The sequence below is a fragment of the Orcinus orca genome, chromosome 11 (assembly GCF_937001465.1).
Source record: "Orcinus orca chromosome 11, mOrcOrc1.1, whole genome shotgun sequence".
Classification (NCBI taxonomy): Eukaryota; Metazoa; Chordata; class Mammalia; order Artiodactyla; family Delphinidae; genus Orcinus; species Orcinus orca.
In genome coordinates, this window is record NC_064569.1 from 26,895,447 (window position 1) to 26,920,542 (window position 25,096).

At 39.5% G+C, this 25,096-nt stretch overlaps 1 protein-coding gene and 1 non-coding gene across 8 annotated transcripts in view; both read left to right on the forward strand.

Annotated features, from left to right (window-relative positions):
• The first annotated feature begins 5,927 nt into the window (after positions 1 to 5,927).
• LOC117201741 (U6 spliceosomal RNA) lies at positions 5,928 to 6,034 on the forward strand. Its single transcript, XR_004483831.2, has one exon. It is a non-coding gene; the product is annotated as a U6 spliceosomal RNA (small nuclear RNA).
• Positions 6,035 to 15,101: 9,067 nt separating this feature from the next.
• The window catches only part of DNM1L (dynamin 1 like), a 61,544-nt gene continuing 51,549 nt past the window's right edge, over positions 15,102 to 25,096 (forward strand). For 3 of the 7 annotated variants that reach the window (XM_012533415.3, XM_012533417.3, XM_004270868.4), the window contains exon 1: positions 15,194 to 15,366. In XM_012533415.3, the coding sequence (XP_012388869.1) occupies positions 15,265 to 15,366 (102 nt within the window). In that variant the 5' untranslated portion in view covers positions 15,194 to 15,264. Of the gene's footprint in view, positions 15,367 to 25,096 lie in introns of all 7 variants that reach the window. The other 4 variants (XM_004270866.3, XM_004270869.3, XM_004270867.3 and 1 more) reach the window with 4 other exon arrangements.

Here is a 25,096-nt window from a genome sequence, read left to right on the forward strand (position 1 = left end):
ATCATTAGTGTATAGGAATGCAAGATATTTCTGTGCATTAATTTTGTATCCTGCTACTCTACCAAATTCACTGATTAGCTCTAGTAGTTTTCTGGTAGCATCTTTAGGATTCTCTATATACAGTATCACATCACATCATCTGCAAACAGTGACAGTTTTACTTCTTTTCCTATTTACATTCCTTTTATTTCTTTTTCTTCTCTGATTGCTGTGGCTAAAACTTCCAAAACTGTGTTGAATAACAGTGGTGAGGGTGGGCAACCTTGTTTTGTTCCTGATCTTAGTGGAAATGGTTTCAGTTTTTCACTATTGAGAATGACATTGGCTGTGGGTTTGTCATATATGGCCTTTATTATGTTGAGGTAAGTTCCCTCTATGCCTACTTTCTAGAGGGTTTTTATCATAAATGAGTGTAAAAAGCTTTTTCTGCATCTATTGAGATTATCATTTGGTTTTTATCCTTCCATTTGTTAATGTGGTGTATCACATTGATTGATTTGTATATATTGAAGAATCCTTGCATTCCTGGGATAAACCCCACATGATCCTTATAATGTGCTGTTGGATTCTGTTTCCTAGTATTTTGTTGAGGATTTTTGCATCTGTGTTCATCAGTGATATTGGCCTGTAGTTTTCTTTTTTTGTGACATCTTTGTCTGGTTTTGGTATCAGGGTATATATGCTAGTTGCTTATTGTGTCAATATTTAAGGTCTAGGATTACTTTGAATATGCTGACAGTAGGTTTCCTTTTAAATTTCTTTTAAAATTTCTCTTAGCATACAAATAATTCTATCCCCATATTTTGTCATTCCTCTAATCAGAAGATATGTTCTTTGTAAACAAAATATTCTGGATATTTTTAAATATATTAGCCATACTGTCACAAAATATGTGTATGTCAACATTCACGAGGAAAATTTCTGACCCATCCCACACTTGTCATCTGTGATTCAACCTAATGTAAGATTTATAAAATGAAAAACAGGAGAAGCATCCTATTTTAATCAGAGTGGAAATTTGAACAAATCAATATCTAAAACGTTATAAAGTTACACATTGTTTCAAACTTATTAAAGGAATTATTATTGTTCCTGGTTGTTTTGATATTTATTAATGATTGGTTTATTTAAGAGATCCAAGAAATGCTAATGGAATTCGAGTAGGAAAAAATCATGTGAGAATAAAAGAGATAACAAGCTGATAAAATCTCTCACCTTTCCAACTTCCAGAGCTCCTTCATGCATTTGGTGTTCTCACAGAGAGACCAAGGGCTGCATCAGTGACCTTCATTAATGTATTTTCATTTATTTTATTATTATTATTTTTTAATTTATATATTTTTAATTTATTTTTGGCTGTTTTGGGTCTTTCTCTAGTTGCGGTGAGCGGGGTCTACTCTTCATTGCGGTATGCGGGCTTCTCTTTGCAGTGGCTTCTCTTGTTGCGGAGCATGGGCTCTAGGTGCGCGGGACTCAGTAGTTGTAGCTCGCGGGCTCTAGAGCACAGGCTCAGTAGTTGTGTTGCACAGGCTTAGTTGCTCCACGGCATGTGGGATCTTCCCGGACCAGAGCTCGATCCCATGTCCCCTTCATTGGCAGGTGGATTCTTAATCACTGCACCACCAGGGAAGACCTTCATTTATTTTAAAAGTCCTAAATTCCACAGAGGACCTGAGCTACTGTTTTCAAGCAACACTAGAAAAGGTGCAATAGAACAAGTTACACATTTCACAATTCAGAACCCAAAGCAAGAAAACCATGAAACCAGTATGAGATTAGAGCAGAAAATCAGACTTCAAGCAGCCAAAGCAAAGATCAATGTCTGAAATTTAAAAATAAAATGGAATCCTGGGTGATTTTTTTCCTAACTTTTCTTCTCTGTATTTTCCATTTTTTTCTGAAGCCTAAAAAATATATTTAGAAGTTAAGAAGAAACATGACATTATTAAGGAGCTACTGACATTCACCACCTGCCATCATTTACTAGTCGTGGCGGCAGCACGGCAGATTCAAACTTCCTCTGAGCTGCAGGGTATTATCTGGCAGTTAAGCTTGGCTCCACACAGAAGAGAGCATCCCCAGCTCCTACATTTTGCATCACTATTTGTCACCTGAGCCCCAATTATACAACATAGGCTGCTTAGATCTTAGAATTCAAAAGTTTCCTTGGCCAACATAACAACCAGCTTACAACAAAGAAAAATTCTTCCAGTTTCTGCCAATAATCCTGATCTTTATGAGCTCTGAAGGAGGCCAGGGATGAGGGACCAATGGGATATACAGGTTCCCAGGTACAGTAATAATTTCGTGCCTCTTAAAATTAGTGCTACTGAAATGCTTGTTTAACATTTACTTAGAGAAGTAAGAACTGAGTAATAAGACTTTTGGGGCAGCTGGCAAACTCTTCTACTGTATTCTGGGTTCTTCAGTTTTGGCAAGAGAGTTGTATATATTGGGTTGGCCAAAAAGTTCGTTCAGGTTTTTCCGTAACATCTTACAGAAAACCCGAACAAACTTTCTGGCCAACCCAATACTTACTATTCACAAAATAAAAAGATGGAAATCAGCTGGACCCAGTTTCACTAAAAGCAGCTTAGAGACCATGTACTGTTGTTAAAGAGTGCCCCCTGGGGGTTTCGAGCTATGACAACTGATTTTAACCACATTCTGTTCCTAAGAGGAATTCTGGTAAATACAATTTTCTCCATATCACTGTTTTCCACCACAACAGTGCTCACTGATACCTTAGCATCCCCTACAATGGCAACATGGACAGCTCCCCTACTGGTCCACCCCTTAATCCAGCTCTGCTGGAAATAACAGTTGACAGTGCAGCTGCTCTATGGTCCTCCCAGTTGCCTTTGCCCCCTCAATTCTGTCCCCTTATTCTCCTTCCCTTAAAAACACCAGAGTAAATTCCTCAAATATGTCCACCCTGAATCCAAGGTATAGACCTTCACAGCTCATTTTTGATCCCCAAATTATAGGTATCTGTTTATAAAATAGGGACCCACTGTTTGTAGTCTGAGGTTTTATTAGTTTCATTTAATTTCATTTTCATCATGCTTTAAGCACTGGCATATATGGCTGAGTAATATTCCATTATCTATATCATACCACACCTTCTTTACCCATTCATTTATCAGTGGGCACTTAGGTTGCTTCCATATTTTGGCTATAATAAATCATGTTGCAATGAACAAAGGGGTGCCTATATCTTTTCAAATTAGTGTTTTCATCATTTTTCACTAGTTTGAATAATGCTTCAAAAAAATCTTTAACTTGTTATTGAGGGCTACACCTCAATAGGTTATATATCACAGAAAACTTCTTTTTTTATATATATACAACAGGCTCTTATTAGTCATCAATTTTATACACATCAGTGTATACATGTCAATCTCAATCGCCCAATTCATCACCCCCGCACCCCCACCCCCCGGCTACTTTCCCCGCTTGGTGTCCATATGTTTGTTCTCTACATCTGTGTCTCTATTTCTGCCCTGCAAACTGGTTCATCTGTACCATTTTAAATAAAATTTAAAATTTAAATAAATTTAATAAATTTAAATAAAATTATTTTTAAATAAAAATTTAAAATACGGTATTTGTTTTTCTCTTTCTGACTTACTTCACTCTGTATGGCAGTCTCTAGATCCATCCATGTCTCAGCAAATGACCCAATTTCGTTCCTTTTTATGGCTGAGTAATATTCGATTGTATATATGTACCACATCTTCTTTATCCATTTGTCTATCACAGAAAACCTCTTAGGCAGGTGGTTCAACTGGAAGGAGAGAGTGGGAGGAAGTAACACCTGACTGTTACTCTGTGTGGAGTTGAAAACATGCATACCTATCCCACACCTTGCTGCAATTTTGATGTGCCTGATTCTACGTGCCGGAAGGTGGACAAGGATGTATAATTTTCTCCCAAATGATTCTGATTCTTCCCTTTCTTCCTGTACCTGTCCACCCCCCTTTTATGAACCACTGTAACCGTCAAAACTGAGGGAAGAACATTAGTCTTCAGTGTTGTGCTCAGGCCAGACACCACAAGCCCTGTCTAGAGGAGACCTCTGTCTCTGGGCTGCTCCCATGACCTCACACCCTCCTGCTCTCCTCTCAGCTGCAGACTTCACCAAGTGTCTCTAGGGTATGTCTTCAGCCTGTCCTGGGGTGACTAGAATGAAAACAGAAACAGCTATCCAGTTGGAAGAGAGAAAGGAATTAAGGTATCCATAAAAAGCCTTTCCAAAGCAGCAAAATATTTGTAAAGGAGAAAGGAAATTGGGGGGTGGCCAGGGTGTATTCCTATTCTTTGCCTACACACACTCCAGAACAGTGGTTCTCAACCTGGTTTTTTATCTCCTTTCTCCTCCCTCCCCAGGGACATTTGGCAAAGTCTGGAGACATTTTGTCACAACTGGGATGGAGATAGTGTTACTGGCATCAAGATTTTTTGGATAGATTTTTAATCAAACACATAAAGAACAGGAAATTTCCGTGTTTTTTTTTAACATCTTTATTGGAGTATAACTGCTTTACAATGGTATGTTAGTTTTTGCTTTATAACAAAGTGAATCAGCTATACGTAAACATATATCCCCATATCTCCTCCCTCTTGCGTCTCCTTCCCACCCTCCCTATCCCACCCCTCTAGGTGGAAACAAAGCACCGAGCTGATCTCCCTGTGCTATGTGGCTGCTTCCCAATAGCTATCTATTTTACATTTGGTAGTGTATATATGTCAATGCCATTCTCTCGCTTCGTCCCAGCTTACCCTTCCCCATCCCCGTGTCCTCAAGTCCATTCTCTACATCTGCATCCTGCCCCTAGGTTCTTCAGAACCTTTTTATTTTATTTTTTTAGATTCCATATATATGTGTTAGCATATGGTATTTGTTTTTCTCTTTCTGACTCACTTCACTCTGTATGACAGTCTCTAGGTCCATCCACCTCACTACAAATAACTCAATTTCGTTTCTTTTTATGGCTGAGTAATATTCCATTGTATATATGTGCTACATCTTCTTTGGTTGTTTGGTTTTTTGATATTGAGCTGCATGAGCTGCCTGTATATTTTGGAGATTAATCCTTTTTAACCTGATTAAATTAGCAAAAGTAAAATTATTGATACTACCCAAGGGTGGGTATGAGGAAATGGGTACTCCTACATACTTAAACTAGCACACAATATCTATTTAGATTTTAAAGATGCACAGCCTTTGACTTAGCAATTTCATTTCTAGGAGTCTACTTTGCAGAAATATTAACATAATTATGAATACACAAATGTATAGGGATATTTTCTGCAACATTGTCCATAATAAAAAATTCTAAGTGATCTATCATCTACCAAGAGAAAAACTGTTAAATAAATTATAATATTCCTTATAAGAGACTACTATGCAGCCATTTGGAAGAATATTTTGATATTTTTATGCACTGGTATGGAAAACATCTGTAATACAGTAATAAGTGAAGAAAAACTATAATAAAAGGAACTTTTTCACTCTAAGTGAAAAAATAGAACTGTATGTATAGTATGATCTAATTTATATTATATGTTTGCATCTGGACAGTGAAAAGTATGAACAGAAAGACGCTATTAACTGTGGTACTCATCTGGAGAGTACGTTCTGCAGTGAGCTTTTTTATATTTTATATCATTCATTTAATGACATTGTTATGGGCTGAACTGTGCCTCCTCTAAATTCATATATTGAAACCCTAACCCCCAGTGTGACTGTAATTGGAGATAGGGCCTATAAAGAGTTGATTAAAGTTAAATGGTCATACTTGTGGGGCCCTTATCCGATAGGACTGGTATCCTTATAAGAAGAGGAAGGGACACCAGAGAGCTCTCTCTTTCCACATGTGTACAGAGGAAAGGCTACGTGAGAACACACTGAGAAAACAGCTATTGTGCTCACTTTGGCAGTACATATACTAAAATTGGAATGATACAGAGAAGATTAGCCTGGCCCCTGCACAAGGATAACACACAAATTTGTGAAACGTTGCATATTTTTTAAAACAAGATCAACACTTAAACACACACACAAAAAGACGACGAAGAAGACAGCTATCTGCAAGGTAGAAAGAGGGGTCTTACCAGAAACCAGCTCAAGCTGCTATAACAAGATACCACAGACTGGTTGGCTTGAGCAACAGACATTTATTTTCTCACAGTTCTGGAGGCAAGAATTCCATGTTCAGGGTACCAGCTCAGAAGAAATACATAACACCTCTGCTCATAGTTATTGCAGAACTAGTCACGTGACCCCAACCAAGTTGCAAAGGAAGCTGGGAACTATGAGAACTACATGAACATTTAAAGAATACCAAATATTTCTGTCTTACTCCTTGTTATGGATTGAACGATATTCCACCAGTACCTCAGAAAATAATTTTATTTGGAAATTGAATGTTTACAGAGGTAGTTAAGTTAAAAATGCCTTCAAGTTAAAATCCTTCTTCTGTCTCCTCTTAAAATGAGGGCATTAGAGCGAGCCCTAATTCAATAAGACTGGTACTTTTTCTTTTTAAAAAATAAATTTATTTATTTATTTATTTTTGGCTGCATTGGGTCTTTGTTGCTGTGCATGGGCTTTCTCTAGTTGCAGTGAGTGGGGGCTACTCTTCCTTGTGGTGCACGGGCTTTTCATTGCAGTGGCTTCTCTTGTTGCGGAGCATGGGCTCTAGGTGTGCAGGATTCAGTAGTTGTGGCATGTGGGCTCAGTAGCTGTGGCTCACAGGCTCTAAAGCACAGGCTCAGTAGTTGTGGCGCACAGGCTTAGTTGCTCCACGGCATGTGGGATCTTCCTGGACTAGGGCTTGAACCCGTGTCCCCTGCATTGGCAGGCAGATTCTTAACCACTGTGAAACCAGAGAAGCCCAAGGCTGGTGCTTTTATAAAAGGAGGACATTTGGACACAGAGACAGACATGCACAGAAGGGAGATGATGAGAACACATGCAGGGAGCAGATTGCCATGTGAAGATGGAGGCAGAGATTGGAGTTATGCTGCCACAAAACAAGAAATGCTTCGGGTCGCTAAAAGCTAGTGGAGAGGCATGGAACAGATTCTCCCTCACAACCCTTACAAGAGACCAATCCTGCTGACATCTTGATTTGGACTCTAGCTTCCAGAACTGTGAGACAATAAATTTCTATTGTCATAAAGCAACCAGTTTGTGGTACTTTGCCACAACAGCCCTAGGGAATGAATACACTTATCTATCAAATTGATGCAGAAAGAGACTTAATACATGGAATTAGACGCTTAAGAATCTGTTAGAATGACTGGAAAAACAGGCTCTAGTCTAGACATCCAGGAATTACTCCCAGAACAATTGGGACACCTAGGGTTACTGATATATGTACCACAATCAGGAGCTGGCTCTCAGGATCTCATCACTTCAGCCAGTATCTGAGAATCAGGAAAGCATTATCAGAACCATCAGCTCCAGAGCCATGTCATGCTTCCCAGGATCTGCACAAGCAAAATGGATGCCTTGTGTAACTCCATCCTCTCACAATTTAGTTCAGAATTTAAGCCGTGAGTGAATACATCTGTTTTATGGAACTAAAATTAATCTGGAGCACTTTGTTGCAAATATATTGGGAAATGTAGCCTTTAGTTTTTAGCTTCTGAAGCAAAAGAAAAAAATTAAAGAAAAAGCCCACGAGAAAGAGGTTGAAATACATTTTGAACAAGCTATTCTCTTTTACTTTTCCTTTTATCTTTTTGGTCACTATTTTATGATTTATTTCTTTAACATCCTTCTTCTGTCTCCTCTTAAATAATACTATTGCCCATTCTGCCCTTGGTAGTTTTTCTTCTTCTTTATGTTCTCCAGACAAGTGCATCTATCCTACATTTGTTCAGGTGTCTCCATCTCCGTCATTACCACCCTAGGATATATTACGATCATCTCTGACTTGAATTACTGCAGTACTCCCTATGTGGTTTCCTGTTCTCCCTTACTTCATCCCAACTCAGTGGGATAGGGGTGATCTTTGTAAAATTCATAAGATTATGTCTCTCTTTGGTCACTCTTCTGATTTTCTTCATTACCTTCAGGATACATCTCTAGCTCCTCACTCTTAAGAGTTCACCTCGGTCTGACCGGCTATTAGCCTTGTCACTCACCATTTCCTCACAGACCTCATGCCCTATACTTAGACACACGAAACTGTTTAAAGCATCCAGAATGTCTCATGTCCTTTCCTTTCTCTTCACTTTTGCACAGGCTGCTCCCTCTGTCTGGTCTGGAAGTTCTTTCCCTTCTTTTTGACAGGTCAGCTCCTATTCATCGTTTAATCTAGGAAGCCCAGGCTAAGTTCATCTCCTATGTGCTGACTTCCATATTAATTCTGGTTACTTGATGATTTTCTTCTTGAGAGGAAAGAATGAGAAGGGAATAGATTTGAGGAGTTTTGAGGAATGCCAATGAATGTGTTTTGATCACCTTTCTATCTTTAGTATTTAATATAGTAATTAATTCTTTTGTTTTCATTTTTGTTCTGTTTGCTTTTGTTTTTGCCAGTGGTGTGAACAGAGGCACACATTTAAGACTGCTGTAGGGATTTGGATGTATATAATTTTCTACCTTTGCATTAGTTTACTAGTACTGCTAATGCTGCTTAAAAACTTACTTTTGTTTTGGTAGTAGGTCACATCCTTAGTAGTTATGTTACTATTCCTATTTCATAGATTGAAGTTGGGAGTAAGGTCACAGCTTCTTAAAGAGGATAATTAATTCAGAACTTCTTCCCTCATGTTATACTAAGTCTAAAACAACACTTCTTAGTTCCTGACTAGCCCAGATGAAGTATATTTAATATGCAAAACATTTATTCATTCATTCATTCATACATACATTTATCCATTTAGTCAAACATTCAGTAACTGAAGAGGAATGAGAATAAATAAAAGCCATCAGAAAGAAACAAAAAGTCAACTGTTGGATAAACCTTTATACATATTATATATAATATACTTAGTACTTTATGATATGCTGCCTTATTCACTAATTTTGCTGTGTCATTGATGTGTAAGTCTTATCATCCATCACAACTATATAGCATTTCTAGAAAACTGGTTCTTTTTTGTTGTTGTTGTTGTTGTTTTTTGCGGTACGCGGACCTCTCACTGTTGTGGCCTCTCCCGTTGCGGAGCACAGGCTCCAGACGCGCAGGCTCAGCGGTCACGGCTCACGGGCGTAGCCGCTCCGCGGCATGTGGGATCTTCCCAGACCAGGGCACGAACCCGTGTCCCCTGCATCAGCAGGCGGACTCTCAACCACTGCGCCACCAGGGAAGCCCCAAAACTGGTTCTTAAAACTCAAAATGACTCATGCTGCCCACTACTGGTTAGATGGACTGGTTGGGAATTAGAAAGGAGAGATGTTCAAAGTCTCTCCTAGGCCTGGCTGCTGAAGGAAGAAATCCTGAATAGGTGTCCCTTCTGTTTACCACAGTGTACCAGTGAGCCTTTGGATATGCAAAGGCAGCTAACCAAGGGCTGAAAAGCTATATTTCTCTTCGTCATAAAGTGTGGGCTCTGAGCTGGTATAGGGGAGATGAAAAGGAATCCTGAAAAACAGAGGAGAAAGGAGGTTTGAAGAGTTTCTAAGAATGCCAAACAACATTTTGGGAACCTGAAGTGCGCATGTAAAAGAGGCTAATGAGAAATTCCCAGAGACAGGGTAGGTGAAGTATTTAAGAACAGGGATGCCTAACATGTACTATTTTGTTGTTGGCATTATTGTGATGTAAAATCACTCTATTATCTCAAACAGTTAGTAAAATATGCCACATGTTTTGGGGGTGGGAGGATTAAAGGAAGGGCTAAGTTCCACTGGTGTGTGGGTGTGGAGTAAAGGGAAGAAAACAGTATAGGAAGAAGAAACAAGACTTTACTATTAATTGTGTTGTCACACTGCCCTCTAACGGGCTGTCAGTATCTTGCCAGATTCAACTGCTGGCTTCTGAACCACCTGACTCCGCCATCTGCCGACAGTTTCCCCGCACTTGTTGACAAAGTTTGTCTTAAGCTTGAGGCCTGGGGAATAGCGCAAATTGATTAAAGCTGCTTACCTTATTGTCTTTGCAAAATATGGACAGTTTCCAAAATATGACAAAGAGGCTTCCCCATCAGAGTTGTATATTTTATATTAACATTAGATCTGCACATTCCACTATGATTTGATGGCACTAATGATGGCAGCTTTGCTACGATTGATGATCAAAATGTTGGCATAAAATGATATTGGATGCTTATGCTATTAAAAATAGTTTGAATGATATTTTGCAAGAACTATTAAAATAATTTCCAGTTATTAATTGAATTCAAAATAAACTCTCTCATTAGGGATTTTATAAGTTAGAGCAAAGCCAGCCTGCTCCCTAGCAAAGTAACTTGGCAGCTATCATGATGAGGAGTCCTATGCCAGGCCAGCTGCATTATGTTTTTGTTGGGTTTGACTGCAAATCCTAATTGCAATTGTACCTATTCAGAGCTGGTTAAATCCTTGCTATTCCAGCTTTTCCAAGTGAAAGAAAAGGAAACTCCAAGTCCACTAGAGTGGTACTATGTAACAAGCATCAGACTAGGTTGTAGAGATAACTAGCTACATAAGACACCACTACTACCTTCAGTGAGCTCAGTGTTGGCTAAGGGGGAAAGGCATGTTACTGTCATGTCCACAGTACATGACAAATAGAGTGTCTGGCTAAGATCCATATGCCTAATGGTACTTGATGAATATGTGTTGAATAAATGAGGGAATGAATGAACAAACATATGTGTATAGGTTAAGAGTTTGCCAAATAGCCTGTTTTGATCCCAGCTCTGCCACATACTAGCTACGTAAACGTACTACTTTACTTAAACCCCTTGAGCCTTAGTTTCTACATCATAAAATGCTTAGCACAGTGCCTCACATACAGCAAGTACTCAATAAATAATAGTTTAATAATATCGTGTGAAAAGGGCAACAAGGAAAAGAGGGAGTGATTAACTATGGAGATTAGAATCTAAGATTATGTACTATATATGTACATTTAGAAGTACGGAACAATTGTTGGATTTGGGGAATTTTTTTATGCTGAATGAGGATTCTACTTTATTCTCTAAAACCAAGTGGTAGGAAAAATGATCTCTGGAGTCAGTGACTCACATACTTACAGTTCCATAACCAGAGAGAGAGAAAATTACCTGGCTAACTCAAGTTAAAAAATTCTCAGAGAAGGCCCTCTTTGGGTCAGGTCAAAGGCCCTCTTTGGGTCAGGTCCATCCCTAGACCAATCATCTTAACGTGGTGTGGCAGGCAGAATAATGGCCCCTCAGACATGTCCATGCCCTAATCCCTGGAACCTGTGAATTTTACATGGCAAAAGATAGGATTTGTAGATAGGACTAAAGGTACAGACCTTGCTATGGGGAGATTGTCCTGGGTTATCCAGGTGGGACAATCTAATCATGAGTCCTTAAAAAGCAGAGAACCTATCTTTGCTGTGGTTAGAGAGACATTTGATGACCAGAAGAAGGGTCAGGGTCAAAGAGATGTGACATTGTTAGCTTTGAAGATGTCGGTAGGGGGTCAAGAGCTAGGAATGTGAGAGGTCTGAAATCTGGAAAGGGCAAGGGTATTGACTCTTCCATAGAGGCTCCAGAGAGGAATGCAACCCTGATGATACTATGATTTTAGCCCAGTGAGATCCATGTTGGACTTCTGACCTACAGAGATGTAAGATAATACATTTTTGTTGTTTTAAGCCACGAAGTTTGTGGTAATTTGTTAAAACAACAATAGGAAACTCCTATGCCAGGGAAATAGGGTGGAAACTTAGTGTCAGTTCCTCCCCAGATTCCCTCAACCTCATCTGCCCTGAGGAAGCTTGCTCAGTGAGATCTCCCAACAGCCTCACCCACTGCCCACCCTCCTCATTCACAAGAATACAGGGGTTTGAGATAATGAGGTAGATGATGCAGAGAGAAGCAGAGATAAAAGGTAGAGAGTTCTGATGCTAACTGAGCCCCTAGTTCCAGTTATTTTTTGAGGCCAAGGCCACGTCAGCACTATGGTTATACAAGTTAGTTAATTCCTCTTTTTGAGTTAAATTAGTTAGTTTGAGTTAAATTTCTGTGACTTGAAACTAAACTGTCTTTCCTAAATCATAAACCTAAAGTGAGGGAGGGATGGCTGAAGGAGAAGAATTTTTTAAAAAGCCTTTGGAGGGATTTCCCTGGTGGCACAGTGGATAAGACTCTGTGCTCCCAATGGAGGGGACTCAGGTTCAATCCCTGGTCACGGAACTAGACCCCACATGCATGCCGCAACTAAGAGTTCACATACCACAACTAAGGAGCCCGTGTGCCACAACTAAGACCCAGTGCAACCAAACAAATAAAAAGACTTTGGAGACAGAATCTGATAACAGCTTAACGTGATTTCATAGCAACCCACTCAAAAACACATTATTCTACTTTAGATGAGCAAAGACCTACTAATTGGCTAAGTGGCTTTCCCACAAGCAAGAGTGTTCTGAAATTAAAATGTGAAAATCCAAATAGGTTTGCTTTGTTTGCTTCCAATGAAACACATTGCACTTAGTGTGTCCTGCCTTATGTTAAAAAAAGTCATCAAATTAGAGACACTCTTCTTCAAGGCATCGCCGCTTCCTGTTTCTGCAGCCTCAAACACTTTTCTTTCCTCTGTGAGTGATGAACTCAATGCTCTAGAGTCTAGACAAGTACTGGACAATCCTGCTTTAACCTAAGTGATGGTGGGGGTGACAGGAGGACTTTTGAGCACTGGCCATTTGATCATTCTTCCTTCTCCTAAAAAAAGAGAATTAAAAAGCAGTCCCTATTGTTCCTAAGGCATGTTAATACAAGGCTTTTTATGTTCCATCCCAACAGATATTTTATAATTTAAATGGAAATATATATTGCCATCCAAAATTCATGACATTTCGCTTTTTGAAATATATGTATGCTTGCTCTTTAAACGTTGCCATTAGCAAATTAAAAAAAGACTATGTCCTTTGGTGCCACAAATAAAGGAAAAGCAGTTGCATCGTTGTTGCCCCAGGGCACCTTGCCCCTATGAAGCAGTTACTGGTTATGCCCATGGAGCTTCACTGTGAACCCATCCTCTCCTTTTGTCTGCCTTTTCTTCTTGGAAGGAATATAGACTGCTCAGAGAAAAAGAAGAGAACAAAAGTTCCAGCAATGGAGGGCTGAGAAACAAAGTGGGTAACATCTGACTGTTATATAATATTATCTTTGGTAGAAAATAAAAGGACTTGGAATAAATCTCTTTGGTCTGCTTTCTGTTTTTGGAGTTCTGAAGTTCTTGTCTCATTTTTGTCTCTGAAATTAAAACAAACAAACAAAAGAATTAGAGAGAATGAAATGTTCATAAAACTTGATGCCAAAACACCACTAGTGGACCTTCAGGTCTTAGCTTAGATGACATTTAAATCATTTGTTCAAAAGTATTTATTGAGGGACTCCCCTGGTGGCTCAGTGGTTAGGAATCCACCTGCCAATGCAGGGGACACAGATTCAATCCCTGGTCTGGGAAGATCTCACATGCCACAGAGAAGCTAAGCCCATGTGCCACAACTACTGAGCCCACGTGCCACAACTACTGAAGCCCGCACACCTAGAACCCGTGCTCCGCAACAAGAGAAGCCACCGCAATGAGAAGCCCGCACACTGCAACGAAGAGTAGCCCCCGCTCACCACAACTAGAGAAAGCCCGTGCACAGCAACAAAGACCCAACACAGTCAAAAATAAATAAATAAAATAAATAAATTAAAAAAAAAGTATTTATTGAGTGTCTATCATGTGTTCTGTTGAACAAATCAAGCATATTCCCCAGGGCCACTGTGTATGGCTGTGCAGGTTAATGGTACCCAGTGAAGTTGTGCAGGGCACAACTTCCACTACTGGAGGTAGTCCTCACTCTCAAGGAGATTATATCTAGTGACTTCTAGGAAGTCTTGCCTGAACTTTCACTCCCCTCTCAGACTAGAAAAAGCACTCCATAATAAACCCAGTCATAGCACTTTATCCATTTGTCTATAATGGTGTCATCCTCTGTTAGATTGTAAGCTCAGAGGGTACTGAGGTTGGGACTATCTTGTTTGTCCCTTTCCAGGGGCTAGGGATGCATCAGTGAATTAAACAGTCAAAAAATCCCTGGCATCTAGGAGCTGATAATCTAGAAGAGAGAGAGAGTAAACAAGTTCAGTATATAGCATGTTAGATGGAGATACACACTATGGAAAAAAATCAAGTAGGGAAGGGGTCTTTCTCCTCTCTTACTTTGGATCTTTGCTCAGATGTCACCTTTTTTTATTTTGAGAGAGGAAACCTTTGGAGGTTCACAGTAGAGGAGAGATACTATCTGTCTAAAAAGAAAAACATTTAGGAATAGAACAGTAAGCACACTTAGCAAACAACTAGTAAGGCAGTTATCAGCTCTCCACTTTGCCAGGAATCAGGTCACAGTGAATAAAGACATATAGAATATAGAGAATGAGGGCCCAGCCTTTCCCCTCTAAAACTCTGACACTTTCAGATTCTTTCTAAACACATTTTTAACAAATATCCTGGAGAACCCTCGTGTTCTAACCTGAGCTGGTTTTGCATTGTTGCAAAACAGCACCTCACATCTTTTAGTATCAGCCTACAGACCTTTCGTACGTGGCTAGGGTGTCTGAGGCTATGGAGCTCTTCTTTAAGCCTTTCTAACCCACCCTACTTGAAAAAGTGTCCTTATCAGGAAATGACTTCCTGGATACCAAGAGACTCCGTTATACTTAACACATATCCGGAATTTTCACACTGGTTTTGCCTCGAGGATAGGCATAAATGTACCTCTTCCTTCCGACTCTCTGCGCTTCGCTCCCTAATCTTTAAACAGGAGCCAAGGAAGCATCCTCGCCCCAAGAACCCCTCTCTCCTCATAGGCCACTCGCCCGCGCCGCGCAGCCTTCTGGAAGCTGTAGGTCCCAGAGGTCCTCCGCGTCAGAACTACAACTCCCGGCAGCTTTTGTTTCCCCACACCTCCCTCTTGGCGCATGGCCTGTCGGGAGGGGGCAGGTAGCGGGGGGGGCGGAGTCCAATGGGTGCTGGCTCCCGAGGAGAGGGCGGAGGAGAGGAGGAAGGAGGCGGGCTCTGGGCCGCGGCCCCATTCATTGCCGCGGCCGGCCGGGCGGGGGTTCGGTATTTTCCGAGTTATGGAGGCGCTAATTCCTGTAATCAACAAGCTCCAGGACGTATTCAACACGGTGGGCGCCGACATCATCCAGTTGCCTCAGATCGTGGTGGTGGGAACGCAGGTGAGAGACGAGGGTGGCTTCCGCCCAGGCCAGAGCCCGGGGCGCGGGCCTGGACGGGACTGCGGCAGCGCTTGCTCCCGGACTGGCCGTCGCGGCCTGTGGAAGGAGGGCGCTGTTGCGCCTGGGCGCCCGGGGCTGCGTTCCACTGGGGCTTGGAGTCCAGGGCCCGGCCCGGAGGCGAGGGGCGGAGCCGGCGCGGCGGTCCGGCGGGTCCCGGGGGCGGGACGGACGGGCGGGCGGGCCTAACTGGAGTCCGTCGGGACCGGGCGCGGCTTCGCTCGCGGGCCGCTGCTTCCAAGGGCGCCTGGGGGACGCGCGGGGCACTTGGGGCCGCACTGCGGGGCGGGTAGCCCCTTCTTGATTGGTTTCAGGGCAGCGGGGTGTTTTGTTTCCCTCGTTGCCTTGCTCAGGGGCTGCGGAGTCAGTTTTGGAACTGCGGAGTCGGGGCCGAGAAGGCCGCTACTGTGTGCACCTGAGTGTTTTCCTGCAGTGTAATCCAGGTTTCGAGAACGCCGAAGCAGTTAAAAACAAAAAAAAACCAAAACAACTTGTACTTGGAGTTTGTGAGTGTTAGGAGGGGTATCCAATTTTTCTGCGTAGGCTGTGGTTTTTGTCGTCCATCTAAATTGGGCATCAAGGGTCTCTGATCCTTTCATGTTGGCATTTCTTATATATAACACATTTTTATATGCGGAAATATTGAAGAAATAAATGTTATTTCTAGAAGTGACAGAGAAGTATAAGTTTCATTTTTTCTGCCTGCTGCTTTTCTTGGTTGAAGAGTAATCAACCATAGGCCTTTTTTTTACTAGAGTTCAGAGAAACGCATTTTAGAGATTACTTAGTATATTGATTTTAGGTGCTTTCCTTTTTTAATGATGTTTTTTGTTGGAAAGGGGACGGTTTCCTCACTTTTCACGAGGTTCATCGCTACATCTTGCTACAAAATTGATGTGTAGGGTGTAACTATTTTGAGAGGGAACTTAATGTTAAAAGTATAATAGAGTATGTCCAGACACTGGAAACCTTGGAAACCATAGATATCCTAAGGTGGGCGGGAGGGACTTTTCAATAGTTAAAGCAATAGAAATTATTTCAGAAACACATTTCCTTTGTTGGCCATGGGATTGGTATAGATTCTGCCCAATCCTCCCTTAATATTTGTAATGACTAGAGACTCTGGATCATCAACATAATAAATTATGAGAAATATACTTTTTTGGTATATTTTGTTTACTGTTGTGTTCCTATTCCTAGCTCTTGGAACAGTCTGGGGTATGTAGGAGATGCTCCATAAATACTTTGAATGAGTTACTAGATAGTATTTTTAAAACACTGGGGCTTTTATCATCAAAACCGGTCTGTTTTTGTAAATAAAATTAGAGATGATATAAATTAAATCTTCTTGGGTAGTAATTTGGAAGTGTTTCCTAGCTGTAGACCAGAAACTTTCCATATACTTTTAAGAGAGTCTCAATGCTTTTTAAGCATGAAGCAGTAAAAGAATCAGAGCTATAGTGTGTCAGTATAAATAGTTTAAAATCAAGAAGGTTTTTTCTTACATGAAATAGAATTTATTTCAGTTGAGTACACCTGTTCGCAAAATTGGGGAGGGGACAGGGTAGAAAAGTAAAGATTTCACCATTGTGAAAACCATTAACATATGCCAGCAAAAACCATCCTAGTAGTGATAATTATATGCCACTTTTGCATGTTGATGTTTGGAATTACTCTGAAGGGAAATATTCAGTTTTTAGACTTGATTTAATGAGGGTTATCTCCATTCGTGTCCTTATTAGCTGAAATTCAGTCCTTTATTATTCAGGTACAGAAGAAATAAGAATAGAAGCAATGTCTTTTCTCCCATAGTTTCCTCAATATGTTGGAAAAAAACCTCTTCTTGATTTGAATACAAGTACACCACTACTTTGTCATCTAGGCTAGTTAATGTTGTGTAACATGTATATATACAGCACCTCACATTCATATTTAATGGAGTAGTGTACAGTGAGTGAGTTCCAGATGTAGTAAATGTTCTGTACGTAGTTCAACTGGTAAATTTCTCAGTGGCAGTGATCATGTCTCTGTCTTACGCTTTACCTGTACTTTAAATGGCTACAGGTCGCATTTTTGGGAACTTTTTATAACAGTGATTCTCAAACTTGGGTGTATATAAGAATGACTTTGAAAATAAGTTTCCTGGACCCCATCCGCAAAGATTTTGATTTTATAAGTCTGGGGTGCTCCAGGCACCATAGCCAATTCTGATGCAGATGGTTCATAGATGTATATAGTATATTAGTGAGTCTTTGCTTTTATAGCGCATGAAACTGGAAAAAGCAGGGAAGCCTAGTCTAAGGGCATACTGCTGTTAAGTAGTAGGTTGGTTTTGGTGGCATTCTTGCTCCAAAGTATCAACTTCCAGGCAACCTTTGCTGACCCCTAAATATTTTAAACTTTGATTTCTTAAATTGCCCAAGTAATACTGTTTTGGGGCCCAGAGAGTTGGAGTAGTTGAGGAGAGAGATGTTTACAGCTGTCGATCATTCACAGTTTTTATGATTTAGCTGAATAAATTGCTTTCCTTTTTCTCTAGCCAAGATCCTCTGTGTGGAAAGAACAGAAAATGGGGAGAGAGAAGGTTGATACTTTTAGACCTTGGTGTACTTTGCAGGTGGAGAAGGAGATAAGATTTCAATGACATTTGTGACTCAACTTGGGAAATTTAATCACTGTTTCTTAAGTTGAGAATTGGAAGGGGGAGCCCTCCAGGTATGTAATCCAAACCACAACCTGATATAGGAATCTCAATACAGATGACATTAACCTGAGACTCTGGCTCAGTGCTGCTAGTATTGTGCTTTTTTTTTTTTAATTTGTTTATTTATTTTATTTTTGGCTGCACTGGGTCTTTGTTGCTGTGCGCGGGCTTTTCTCTATTTGAGGTAAGTGGGGACTACTCTTCGTTGTGGTGCTTGGGCTTCTCATTGCGGTGGCTTCTCTTGTTGCAGAGCACAGGCTCTAGGCGTGCGGGCTCAGTAGTTGTGGCTTGCGGGCTCTAGAGCTCAGCCTCAGTAGTTGTGGTACACGGGCTTAGTTGCACCATGGCATGTGGGATCTTCCCAGACTAGGGCTCGAACCTGTGTCCCCTGCATTGGCAGGCGGATTCTTAACCACTGCGCCACCAGGGAAGCCCTGTGCTTTTCACTTTGCCTTTTATTTTGGTAATTTCAGCACTCTACTTTCAGTAATTCAGACAAATACGGAAGGAAAAGGAATCTTGGATTTTAAATGACCAATCTGCAAACCAACTGTTCAAATTTAACATTTAAAAAATTAAAATATAATTCATATAACATAAACCCTAACATTATAAAGTGTTCAATTCAGTGGTTTTTAGTATATTCACAAGGTTATGCAACCATTGCCACTATCTAATTCCAGAGCGTTTTCATTACCCCAGAAAGAAACTCTGTATCCATTAGAAGTCACTCCCCATTTTATGCCCCCCCGCCACCGATCCTCTCGCCTGGCAACCACTGATTTCTGTCTCTATGGATTTGCCTATTCTGGACATTTCATATAAATGGAATCATACAATATGTGACCTTTTGTGTCTGGCTACTTTTGCTCTGTTTTTTAGGATCATCCACGTTGTGGCATGTATTAATACTTTATTACTTTTTATGGATGAATAATATTCCCTTGTATAGATATGCCACAGTTTGTTTATCCATTCATTAGTTGATGGACATTTGGGTTATTTCCACTTTTTAGCTATATTGAATGATGCTGTCATGAACATTCGTTAACAAGTTTTTGTGTGAACATATGTTTTCAATTCTCTTGGATATGTATAGTTGACACTTGAGCAACATAGGTTTGAACTGCGCAGGTCCACTTACATGCAGATTTTTTTTTACATGCAGATACTACAGTACTACCAACTTATGAGGATTGTTTTCAATGAATACTGCACTACTACATGATCTGTGGTTGGTTGAATCTGTGGATGTGGGCCAACTGTATAATTATATGCAGATTTTTGACCACCCTGGAGTCAGTGCCTCTAACCACCTGTGCTGTTCAGGGGTCATCTGTACCTAGGAGTAGAATTGCTGGTTCATTTGGTAACTCTTATTTAACTTTTTAAAGAACTGCACACTTTTCCACAGTGGCTGCACCATTTTACAAACCTTTATCTGGTATATGAGGGTTTCAGTTTCTATACACCCTCACCAACTCTTGTTATTGTCTTTTTTAGAAAGTGCTAAATTATTCTGGAATTCTTTATTTAAAAAAAAGCCCCCCCCATCCCCTCCTCCTGCATTCTGCAGCACTGTTATCTACATTTTATTAGCTCCTTCTGAAATCTTGCTCTGTCCTGCCTGATATGCCTACATTTGTCTTGTGTTTGTAGAGGTGATGGCTTCATTAAGTTTAGCAATTTGGTGCCAAATATTGATCTTAATTTCATTCCTTCAGTGTTTTCTTGTGAGTACTCTTAAATAAACTTACGTTTTTCCCTTTCCTTTTCTTTTTTACTAGTTTTCTCTGTGTAGATCATGGGCTTCTTACTTAAAAAAAATTTTTTTTAAAGCATTGAAGTGAAACTGATATAACATAAAAATTAGTCATTTTAAAGGGTACAATTCCGTGGCATTTAGTACATTCATAATGTTGTGCAACCACCACCTCTTTCTAGGTCCAAAACATTTTCATCACCCCAAAAGAAAACTCTGTATCCATTAAGCAGTCATTTTGTAATTCTCCTTTCCCCCCCAGTCCCTGGCAACCACCAATCTTCTTTCCTTCTTTATAGATTTACCTATTCTGAATATTTTACAGAAACAGAATCATACAGTATGTGGCCATTTATGTTTGACTTCTTTCACTTAGTATAACATGGTTCATTCATATTGTAGCATGTATCAGTACTTCCTTTTAATTGCTGATTAATATTCTATTGTATATACATACCATGTTTTATCATTCATCTATTGATGGATATTTGGATTGTTTCTATATTTTGGTTGTTGTGGGTAGTGCTGCTGTGAATATTTGTGTACAAGTATTTGAATACCTCTTTTCAGTTCTTTCGGGTATATACCTACAAGTAAAATGCTGGGTCATATGGTAATTCTATGTTTAACTTTTTGAGGAACCACCAAACTTTTTCACAGTGGCTGTACCATTTTACATTCCCCCAGCAACATACTAGGGCTCCAGTTCTTTATATCCTTGTCAAAACTTGTCATTGTGTCTTTTATTATAGCTATCCTGATGAGAGTGTGAAGTGGTATCTCATTATGATTTTGATTTGTATTTCCCTAATGACTAATGATGTGAATACCTTTTTAGGTGCTTGTTGGGGTTATTTGTCTTCTAATTGTTGAGTTGTAAGAGTTTTTTATATATTTTGGATACCAGACCATTATCAGTATATGATTTGCACATATTTTCTCCCATTCTGTAGGTTGTCTTTTTACTTTCATGATCATGTCCTTTGATGCACAAAAGTTTTAAATTTTGATAAAGTCCAATTTATCTATTTTTTTCTTTTGTTGCTTGTGATTTTAGTATCATATCTAACACATTATCAAATCCAAGGTCATGAAAATTTATTATTATTTTGTGTTTTCTTCTAGTTTCAGCTCTTACATTTAGGGTTTTGATCCATTTTGAGTAAATTTTTGTCTTTGGTGTGAAGTAGGGGTTCACCTTCATTCTTTTCCAACTGCCTGTGCAGTTGATCCAGGACTATTTGTTGGAGACTATTCTTTCCCCCATTGAATGGTCTTGGCTCTATTGTTGAAAATCAGTTGACTATAGATGTATAGGTTTATTTCTGGACTCTCAGTTATTTTCCATTGGTCTATAGGTCTGTTATTATGCCAGTACCACACATAGTTTTGATTATTGTAGCTTTGTAGTATATTTTGAAACCAGAAAGTATGAGTCTCCCAACTTTGTTCTTTTTTTTCAAGATTGTTTTTGCAGTTAGGAGTCCCCTGCCATTCATTCCATAGCAGTTTTATTTATTTATTTTATTTATTTATTTATTTTTCATAGCAGTTTTAGAATTGGTATTTCCATTTCTGCAAATGAGGTTGTTGGGATTTTGGTAGGGATTGTATTGAATCTGTACATTGCTTTGGGGAGTATTGCCATCTAAATATTAAATCAGATCCAGAATTCTAGGTTGATAGGTTTTTTTCTTTCCGATCTTTAAGTCATGCTATTGCCTCTGGCTTCCAAGATTTCTGGTGAGAAATCTATTGTGTTATTATTGGTCTTATTGAGGATCTCTTGTATTTGAATTGATTCTCTGCTTCTCCCTTGCTGCTTTCAGTGTTTGTGTTTGTCTTTTAACAGTTTGATTATTATTTGTCTCCATGTGGATCTCTTTGTGTTTATCCTGCATGGTGGAGTTGAGTTCTTTAATATGTAGATTCATGTCACTTTCCCCATGTTTTCCTGCTTTTATGGAAAAAGTGGGAATTTTTATGGATATTACTTTTGCTTTTCAGTTATCCAGATCTCACTCTTTTAATTTATGTTCCAGATAGAACTGGGCCTGTATTTTATAACCAAGAAAAAAATTCCTCCCTAAGGACTGTTAGGTCTCTAGCATTTTAGCAAGTTTCGATCCTGGATAATTGAAGTGGTTTAAATTTTAGATTTATATTTTGCCAATAGGTGGAGTGTTTGAGCTCTGCAGTAAAAACTTGTTAGTTTATTTATTTAAAATACCATTAAGTTAATATTTCTAAGGATACTCAGAAATATTTTATTTAAAATAAATAAGACAGGGACTTCCTGATGGCACAGTGGTTAAGAATCCACCTGCCAATACACACAAATTTTTAGCCCCTTAATATACAGGGGACATGGGTACGATCTCTGGTCTGGGAAGATCCCACATGCCACGGAGCAGCTAAGCCTGTGCACCACAACTACTGAGCCTGCGCTCTAGAGCCCGCGTGCCACAACTACTGAGCCCATGTGCCTAGAGCCTGTGCTCCACAATAAGAGAAGCCACCACAGTGAGAAGCCCACGCACCACACGAAGAGTAGCCCCTGCTCGCCGCAACTAGAGAAAACCCATGTGCAGCAGCAAAGACCCAAAGCAGCCAAAAATAAATAAATTAAATAAATTTAAAAAAAGACAAATATTAAAGAAACCGTAAATCTAAAACTACTTCAAAATAAAAAGTTAAAAAATTAGGAAGTGTACATATTTATCTGTTATATTAATATCAAATAAATAATTGAGAGGTCTGCTTTATACAATGAAAAGTAAAAATTTAGAAGTGAAAAACTGAATCAGCCTTGGTTAATGTGGCATCCATGAATATTTACAATGATCCCATTTTCAATTGCATTAAAAGAATACAACTCCCTGCTCCCAGTTGATGTTAGGTATCACAAAGAACTAAAAATATGACAAAACATTAAGGCTCCATCTCAAAATATAAATTCAAAACACTATAAATCTCAGTACAGTGCAATTTGGAAGAAACTAAAAGATGACACTGAAAGCATACACACAAACTTTTAGCCCCTAAATATACAGGATATTGAATTGATTTGGGGAGTATGTAGAGATGAAAAAAGCAGAAGACGTTGCAGTGCCAAGAGAGCCCTATTTTCAGAGCATGCTGGCTGTGACTTTTGCCACTTTGGAACTGCTGTAGCCACTCACCTTCCTGGAAAGAGTGCAGACATGGAGTGTTTAAATCACCAGGGAGAAACAAGCACTGATCTAAACAATTGTTGAAGAAACCTATGGCCATTTAGAATACTGAGGTGAAAATTGGGAGTGCACAGACATGTTTTGTTTGGTCTATGTGTGTTGACACATAAAATTTTTAAAAACTTGTGATATAATTGACATTATGTTAGTTTCAGTTGTATAACATAACGATTGACAAGTCTAAACATTGGGAAACAATCACCACAATAAGTCTAGAATGCCAATAAGTCTAGAGTACCAATAAGTCTAGTAGTCCATCACCACACATAGTTACAATTCTTTTATTTTAATATTTTTTTGGTTGCAGTGCGTGGGCTTCTCTCTAGTTGTGGCGTGCGGGTTTTCTCTCTCTAGTTGTGGTGCACAGGCTTTAGGGCACAAGGGCTGTATAATTGTGGTGCGTGGGTTCCATAGTGTGTGAGCTCTGTAGTTTGTGGCACACAGGCTCTCTAGCTGAGATGTGTGAGCTCGGTAGTTGTGGCGTGTGGGCTTAGTTGACCTGTGGAATGTGGGATCTTAGTTCCCTGACCAGGGATCAAACCCGCATCCCCTGCGTTGGAAGGTGGATTCTTTACCCCTGGACCACCAGGGAAGTCCCAAAGTTCTTTTTCTTATGATGAGAACTATTAAGATTTACTCTCTTAGTAACTTTAAAATATACACCACAGTATTATTATCTCCAGTCACTATGCTATACATTACATCCCCAGGACTTACTTTATAATTGGAAGATTGTACCTTTTGGCCACTTTTACCCATTTCACCCACCCCCCACCTCTGGCAACCACCAGTCTGTTCTCTGTATTTATAAGTTTTTTTTTTTGCTGTTTGTTTTGTTTTTGTTTTAGATTCCACATATAAATGAGATCATGTGGTATTTGCTTTTCTCTGACTTATTTTACTTAGCAAGGTCCATTTATGTTGTTGTAAATAGCAGGATTTCCTTCTTTTTTTATGGCTGAATGATATTCCTGTGTGTGTGTGTGTGTGTGTGTGTGATGTACACACCACATTTACTTTATTCATCCACTGGTGAACTTTTAGGTTATTTCCATTTCTTGGCTTTTTGAAATAATGCTGGAACGAACATAGGGATGCATATATCTTTTCAATTTAGTGTTTTTGTATCCTTCAAATAAATACCCAGAGGTGGAATTGCTGGATTATATGGTAGCTCTATTTTTAATTTTTAGAGGAACCTCCATACTGTTTTTTATAGTGGCTGCACCAATATACATTCCCACCAAAAGTGTATGAGGGTTTCCTTTCCTCCACATCCTCAGCAACACTTATTTCTTGTCTTTTTAGTAATAGCCATTATAACAGGTGTGAGGTGATATCTCATTGTGGCCTTGATTTGCATTTCCCGGGTGATTAGTGATGTTGAGCATCTTTTCATGCACCTGTTGGCCATTTGTATGTCTTCTTTGGAAAAATGGCTACTTGGGTCCTAAGTTCATTTTTATTTTAATTTTTATTTATTTATTTATTTTGGCTGTGTAGCTTGTGGGATCTTAAGTTCCCCGACCAGGGATCAAACCTGGGCCCTCGGCAGTGAAAGCCAGGAGTTCTAACCACTGGACTACCAGGGAATTCCCTTAATTTCATTTTTAAATCCGGTTATTTGTATGTGTGTTGTTTTTTGTTTTTTGCTCTTTAGTTGTGTGAGTTCTTTGTATATTTTGTATGTTAGCCCCATATTGGATAAGTGGTTTGAAAATATTTTTTCCCACTCCATGGGTTGCTTTTTCACTTCGTTGATGGTTTTCTTTGCAGTGCAGAAGCTTTTTAGTTTGATGTACTCCCCCTTGTTTATTTTTACTTTAGTTGGCTTTGATTTGGTGTCAAATTCAAAAAATCATCACCCAAACCAATGTCAAGGAGCTTACAACGTATGTTTTTTTCTTCTAGGAGTTTTATATTTTCGGGGCTTATATTCAAGTTTTTAACGCATTTTCAGCTGACTTTTTTTTT